The 7,473-nt window shown below is 49.5% G+C and overlaps 1 protein-coding gene across 2 annotated transcripts; it reads right to left on the bottom strand.

Annotated features, from left to right (window-relative positions):
- Positions 1-553: 553 nt before the first annotated feature.
- LOC116496542 (urotensin-2 receptor-like) lies at positions 554-4,938 on the bottom strand. 2 transcript variants are annotated; one of them, XM_032199718.1, is made up of 2 exons: positions 4,567-4,938; positions 554-2,250 (listed from the first exon to the last, which is right to left on the bottom strand). In XM_032199718.1, the coding sequence occupies exon 2, from the start codon at positions 2,104-2,106 to the stop codon at positions 958-960; it is 1,149 nt and encodes a 382-aa protein (XP_032055609.1). In that variant the 5' UTR covers positions 2,107-2,250; positions 4,567-4,938; the 3' UTR covers positions 554-957. The 2 variants fall into 2 exon arrangements, with proteins under 2 accessions (XP_032055609.1, XP_032055611.1); XM_032199720.1 differs by having other exon boundaries at positions 4,680-4,938.
- Positions 4,939-7,473: the final 2,535 nt, after the last annotated feature.

Raw genomic sequence — 7,473 nt, 5'->3', positions numbered from 1 at the left:
GAGACTTCTGCTAGCACAGCTCACCGGAGCTCGCATCTCCTCACCCCCTCTTCTCCCTCTGTCCTTTCTCCCCAGACTCGGGGATGGAGGTCTGGTCTGTCTGGCTGTGTTTGATGATGCAAGCCCTGAGAACAACAGAAGTGGAGGTTCCTGATCCTTGCTTGAAGGAGGGAAGAGGGCAGATACACTGGCAAAGGAAAACTGGAGCTGCAAACTGGAAAGCTTTCCACTGGCAAAGGAAAGGTTTGTCAAGGACAGATGATACTCCCCCCGTTAGTGCTCATGTTTTGGGGATCAGTGCATGAGGGGATGCTGAGTGTCCCCTGAATGTGGCACAGTCATTGGAAGCCTGTCTCGTTAGCAGGAGTCACAATATACTGCAGCAGCTGCTCAGCTACAGACATCCGTGTGAGTTGAGCGTTAAGCCCAGCGCATACGTGAGAGTGTACAATAAATGTGAAAGCAACCAAAACCAGGACAAACACCCATGGACATTCCTCATCCAAGCTGTCCAATTCTACCCCAAATTCAAGCTGGATTGCATATCACAACCATCAGCTGCTTTGTCTTTATTTCACTGTTTTCAGTTCTCATACAAGTACTAATCTAGCATTACTGCTTTAAAAAGAACAAACTACAGTCATTCACGGAATAACATAATTTTAAACTCTGTGAGACAGCTGATACTATTAAAAAACATGGCCCTATAATAGGTTTTCATTATTGATAGCTACTTGAGGAGACACACACTATAAAATATAAAGATGAAAAGCGAAAGGCTATTTGCGAGCTTCAAATCAGTGGCGTTGGAGGAAATGGGAACAGACAAACGGCACAGCCTCTGGACTAAATGTGTGCACATTATGGAGCTGCTAAGGCTTTGCCTTTACAATGTACACTTTAAATCAAAGCAACATTGAAGTCAATATCGATTGTTCTTCGAGATGTGTTTTACCTTCAGGCACTGCTGTTTCCCAAAGGAGCATGAGCAAGAACGTATGTCTCTGTGCAGTGCTGGCTGCTTGTGGACAGAGATCTCCCCGAAATCCTCTGAAACCGATTTCTCCTTTGGAAGTACCCACTGCTGCTGCTGAGGGTCCGCTGCCTGTTCTTCAGGTACTCCCGGTAGTTTTTGGTGAGCAGGGTGTAGAGAAAGGGGTTGATGCAGCTGTTGCTGTAGGTCAGGCAGGTTGTCAGGTAATTAATGTTCTTCATCACCTTGGGAGATAGAGGGAAGGATTCGTAATACTGGAAGAGGAGCTGCCATATCCAGAAAGGCAGGAAGCAAGCCCAGAACACCAGCACGATTGTGAAGATTAAATAGAGCACCTTTTGGTTTGGCAGCCGCTTGGTCTGCTTGAAGGATGCTGTTTGTGACACCCAGTAAATCTTAGCTAGTCGGATGTAGAGGTAGCCAATGATTACCCCTGGGCCCACAATGCTGGTGCCAAAGAGGATGGTAAGATAGACTTTGTAGGACAGCTTGCTCCAGGTGGGTAGGCAGATGCTTTTGTTGTCCCTTTGCACCAGCTGGATCATGATGAGCATTGGGAGAGTGAGCAGTAGCGATACCAGCCAGATGACAACAGCAATGGCCTTACGGTAGCTCTTGGACCTCTTCACCGTGTCAAGGGGCTTCAGCACAGCGAAGTAGCGCTCTGTGCTCATGACTGTAAGGGTGAAGATGCTGGCGTGCATGGTGAGGAAGTCCAGACTGAACAGGATGCGACAGCCAATGTCCCCAAAGTACCATTTCTGGATGAAGTAGGTTCCAACGATGAAGGGGATGGTGAGAAGGTAGAGGAGGTCTGCCAGAGCGAGGTTGATGATGTAAATATACATGGAGGCAGATGACCGCAAGTAGTGGCACATCACCAGCAAGGTGTAGACATTGCCGGTCACCCCAATCACACACATCAGGGAGAGGATGGTCCCGATGGTGCAGATGGCAATCATGTCCTCCACAGAACCAGAGGCTGGCACGCTGGCCCCGGTGGCGTTGGTGGAGGCATTGGGTCTGATTCTGAACAGGCTGCTCTCGCTGGTGTCTGTCACCATGTAGGGGGTTGCAGAGAAGTGGCTCTCCAGCTCGTCTGTTAGGGACATCCTCCTGGCCTTTGAATGTCAGAGGCTTTGCTCATGCCACAGGTCTTCAGAGAGCTGTTCTTCCTGTTCTGAGAAACGCTACTGCTGGGAGCTGGTGAACCATTGCTCAGTGAGGTCTCATCCGAGGAAGATCTGCATCCTCCACTAGAGGAAAGACATCAGAAACCAACAGATTAGAATCTGCCAGAGCAACACAACCTATTGTTCAGAAGTTACCTGTCCCTGAGTATGTCTTTACTGCCTGCACATACCAAAGGTCTGCATTGAGGCCACTCATGCAAGGCTTATGCTGTCATTACGAGAGCACAGCTCTGAGGAGTGACGCTTTTTAGTGTGCATGGAAAAGAGAGAAGAGATCGTGCAGATATTTGGAACCGCTTGCTGCAATCTTTAAAGTTAGTTTGGGGTTGGGGAAGAAAAGTATCCTTCCTAAATTCATAGTGCAAATGCTGATAAGCTCTTTGCTAAGCTCTTAACGTGAAGGAGTCCAAGACCCAAAAGGGAAAACAAACTTTGTATTTACCATTTATAAATGAATAGATGACAAAGTCCAGCATTTCTGCAGTGCTTTCCCTGAACAGCTTTCCTTGAATGAGAAGCTCCTGCTATGTCGTGACCTGCAGTTTCCAGTTGTCGAGTGATGGAGAAAAAAGGCATTTTCTGTACATAGCGCAAGCTGTAGGTTGCGCTGTGAGCTTTAGGTATGTGTAAACACGGTTCTTTTCATGTGCTCTGTCAAGTGTGAGCCCACAGATGTTTGTGTGCCCATGCAGAGAGGTCTATTTCAGACAGTCCTGTCTGCGAATGTGTCTTATGCAGCGGGCTGTGAGATTGCTCTGCAGCGCTTTAGGCAGGTAGTCGCTCTTTGTACATGGGAGCTTTTGGTTAGCTCAAGCCCAGTGTTGCATAAATCATGACTGTTGCTTTGAATTTGTGCTGGCTAGGGGTGTAGGCAAAGGAATATCGAACCTGCTTCAGAAAAACACATGAAAAAGTATGTAAAACACCAGGATTTTAAGGCATAATGAGAAGCCTGTACCAACATAAAGGTCACTGCACACAAATATTTGCAGTACATATTTTTACGCAGCTCAGATTGTCTATTCATTTAGAAAACGCTGTGAGAGCAGGTGCTGGACTGCCTTGTCCTTGCAGGGCTCCACAGGCAAAGACATCCCTCTGCCTGTTCCATGGGGCAGGTTGGATTGGTTTTATCATGGGAATTTATGAAGTTGTGCCACTTTTCCCAGTGAATTTGGTGTCCCTTTGCCTCCACACCCACTGACTCCATTGCCATCTTCAGCCTGCTTCCTCCTTGGCAGGACGGCAGCACCGTGCCCTGCTCCAGCTGTCCTTGGGTCAGAGACCCTGCCAGTGACCACGGTAGCACTAGAGGACAGGCAATGTTCATCCTCTTCATGACTTGCCCTCATTTTATCTTCTTCCTATTACCAGGTGATGGAGATTTCATGCAGAAAGTCTGCAGAAAAGAGGGCAACCTAGCACAGACAGATTTCTCCTTCCTTACTGGTTGGGATAGGGGTGCAAAAAAGGCAGAAACGCTACATGAAGCCCATCTCCCTCCCATGTCCCTCAGGTACACACATCCGAGGGGTAGAGGTGACGCATGGTCTGGCAGTGGTCAGTTCTTTGGGAGGTTGCTTCTCTTGACTGATCTCCATCAGCTTCACTCAGCTTTTCTGCACCCTGCAAACCTGTATCTGCCTTCTCCCTGCCGTGCTGTGCGATCCCTCCTGCTTGGCTTTGGGCATGTGCAGCCAGCCCATCCACGCACCGGCTGGCTCCCTCATCGTCTGCCTCATCCATGCTCCTGTACGAGCTGTGCTGGCAGCACAAGCGTCAATGCGTGGAGGAGACGCAGATGCTCAGGGGCTCTGCCTGCTCCTCTGCCACACGGTCACCAGCAGGCTTGGTTGGAAGGGAAGAGCTCTGCATGGGATGCTCCAGCTAAGCCCAGCTCTGGTGACACACAGCTCTCGGGCTCGGTTGGATTTGTGCTAGCTTGTTTTCAGGAGCAAGTTTCCGTGACCCAGGTGCTGGCTCTTTGCAGCTGCCTTACTTTGTGCTCTGGGCACTTGAAGCAGGTTTGTGTCGTGCCTGTGCTCATCGGTGCAGGTCCCTGTGTGACAGCTCCTGCTAGAGAGAGCTCCCGTACCGCGGCTGCCTGCTCTGCTCCTTCACCAAACCTGCATTTTGCTTCATTCATAAAATCACTACAGCGCTAATTCAATTCAAACACTCCAGCTATCTGCAGGCAGAGCTCAGAGCTAGGCAGGTCCTCGTTCCTAGAGGATGAAAATTGTACAGATTGGGGAAACCTTGCATTGCTTTAAAGTTATTGGCATTGCTGCACTCAAACATGCATGCATACACACAAACACATGCAGACACACACAATAAAGAGCCTGCTCTTCCAAGCAGCCATTCAAAGTGTCTTACGGTCTAAGCAATTTTCTCAGCCATTCCTGCCTTTTCTTCTATGTTATCAGCACCGAGGGGCACCGTGCACATTCCGGTAGCAACGAACATAAAGGAATTCCTCCTGTTCAAACCTTGCTTTTATATCCAGCAGGTGAAGTTTCCTACAAGAAACGGAATGAAAATGCAGCTGGTACTTTTAAAGCTGAAACTTTAAAAAAAAATAAAATAAAATAAAATAAAAGAAAAAAGAGAATCCTCCTTCATGGGAAGACAACGCCAGCTCCCTGTGCTCCGTCGCATCTGGAAAGGCAGCAGCAGAAAGGAGCGTGCTACCTCTCTAAGTATGTTTGAAATCTGTGCGCTCTTAATACTCTCATTCTCCTCCCTTCACTCATGCCTGCTATTTCTGTTACTCGGTGACGTTAGGCATAGCGTGGCTTTGACTGCAGCCGGCAAAGAGCCTTTTTAAAGCAGCAGTATTTGGATAGCTGGGGCTGGCTGAGCCCGCTCTCCCTGCCTGGCTGCGAGCCAGCTGGGGCTGCGAGGGGTCGGTGCTGTGTTCATCTCAGGGCTGGTGATAAAAGAGCTGTCCTGCCCCTCCTTATGTCACAGAGAAGGGCACAAACATCTTGTGTTGCCTGAGCAAAATCACTGTGTCTGGGCACAGTGGCTGGGCCAGGGAGGGTTAAATTCCTGCGGGAGGGTCGGCTACCCACGGAAATGGCAAGCTCCTCCATTCGGAGATCAATTCCAAAATGAAGCCAAAGTTTATTTGGGTTGGACAGCGTATTCACAAACGAATCTGTGCGGTGGTATCATGCACGACAGCATCTGAGATATTTCAGGCTGGCAATAACAAAACGCTGTCCAGGTTGTTTGGGGGTCGGCTGCTTGCCTTTCCCTGCGGTTCTCGAGGAGGTAAAGACAGAGCAAGATCACCCAAGCTCCTCGAAAACCTCATTGTGAGGAAGGGACTGGTGCTGAGAAATGCCAAAGCTAACTTGAGATTATTTTGTTAGCATCTGAATATTGGGTTGGTGACCTGTACATCATGGGATTGCTTTTCCTCACGGTTCCCTGCTCTAGCTCTGTGCAACAGGGGGAATTGCTTCTGACGTACGGGAGGTGAGGAGCATCTCCCAGGGTCACTGCAGCTGGACATGGGTGGGTGGGAGATACCCACTGCAGTTTCACCTGTTTTTATTCAGGTGGCTACTGAAAGGAGGTGCCAATTCCTGGCATGGGGCTCCAGGGAGGCAGGCCTTTTTGCATTGCCCTGAGAAACTAAGAGCTGTTTCCTCCTCAATCTCTTTCTCTGGGTGCATGTGTTGTGTTGTCTCTGTTCTTGGTCTTTTACACTCCGCCTTCTGGGAACTTCCAGATGCGTCTCCTCTCCAAGGTCTTGGCTTCCTGCAGTATGAGCTCAGTTTGGGAAAGCACTCACTGTCTAAATGGTGTTCGGGCTGCCTGGGGGACAGTGGTGACAGCTGGGAAGGGTCTTGATGACCAGCTGCAGCTGTGCCTGCATGGGGCAGCTGGTGCTCAAAGCAGAGACCTGGGCTTTTGCATCTGGGGAGGACTCAGGTTAGGAACAAATCCTCATGGGGAGGCTTGAGTTTGCAATGAAAATACATCTCATGTTAGTGGCTCTTAGAAGGGCTGGCTGAGCCCTAAAACCCCAGCCCAAGCACCTCGGTGTAAGGGTGTTTTGCTCCAAAGATTTGCTCTAACTCTGCATTTTGTGTGTCTCTCTTGGCAAATCTTTGGCAAAGTGCAAAGGCAATTCATGTGGCACGTTCTTCTTCCCATACAAAGCAGGGACAACCTGCTGGTGTCCTGGGATCCCCTTGCCAGTCTTCATGTAACCCAAAGGATGTGTCCCCATCTGGCCAACCCATCGCTTCCCTGGGCCTGTTGGTCCCAACCTGCTAGTTTCTTTTTGGTCTTCAGACCTGGAAAATGTTGTACTAGTGCGTGCTGGTTTTTCAGGAAGCGTCATTGCTGTCGGGGCTGCTGTCAGAGTAAGCTGAGCCCCCAAACGGTCGGAAAGCGCCTGTGGGCTGCTGGAGCCATTTGAGGAGGTGTCTGGAGAGACGCTTGAGAGCGATGTTGTGGTGTCAGGTTCACAGCCCTGGCTCAGAGGGTTGTTTGTGATTGTAGTTTTGCTTCTCCTGTTTCCCTTACTTTCCTCATCTGTAAAACAGAGATCATTGCACTCACTCATCTCCCGGTGCCTCACGTTTCAGGGTTTTTCATATTTGTCAGATGCTTTTAGAGCTATAGGCAGGAGTCCCAGCCAGCAGGATTTGTAACAGGACTGGGAACCGTGCAGTAAATATCGGATGAAGGTAGGAGCCCTCTGAGATGTGGACTAGGTCTGTTTAATTATTCAGGCAGCATCTGTAGCCACGGGGTTCAAGTTCTGCACAGGAGCCTTCTGAAGGGACTGCAGAGGCAATAGCTGTTGTTATTCTTTTAAACACGGGCAAAAAAGACCTGTTTACATCTTCAACATAACTTACGCCAGCAGTTTGTGAGTTTGATTGTGTTTGGTTACTGGTTCAAACTTCACTGAACCAGACAAACCCCTCGTGCCCCCTGAGCTGGGCTGTGCACCCCACCAGCCCTGTACCTGCTTCCCCCTGTCTGCACAGGGCCCGTGGACACTTTTGTTCTGCTTTTGCTGGGACAGCTTTGAGACCAGCCTCACTAGCAGCCGTGGGCTCCCTTGTGCTGCAAGCTGAGGGATTCCTGCAGGACAGCTTGCCTACAAATCCACATTTTCAAAATGTATGGTTTAGTGGGGACTGTTAGCGTTAGGTCAGAGGTTGGACTCGATGACCTTGAGGTCTCTTCCAACCTAGAAAATTCTGTGATTCTGTAAGCGCTGCTCCCCCCGTGCAGGGAAGAGCTTGTAGAAACGCA

Source organism: Aythya fuligula, chromosome 18 (genome assembly GCF_009819795.1).
Source record: "Aythya fuligula isolate bAytFul2 chromosome 18, bAytFul2.pri, whole genome shotgun sequence".
Classification (NCBI taxonomy): domain Eukaryota; kingdom Metazoa; phylum Chordata; class Aves; order Anseriformes; family Anatidae; genus Aythya; species Aythya fuligula.
This window is presented reverse-complemented; position numbering and strand designations above follow the sequence as displayed.

Excerpts from the sequence above, each read along its gene's own strand:
- LOC116496542 (XM_032199718.1), bottom strand. The coding sequence starts at position 2,106 with ATGTCCCTAACAGACGAGCTGGAGAGCCACTTCTCTGCAACCCCCTAC.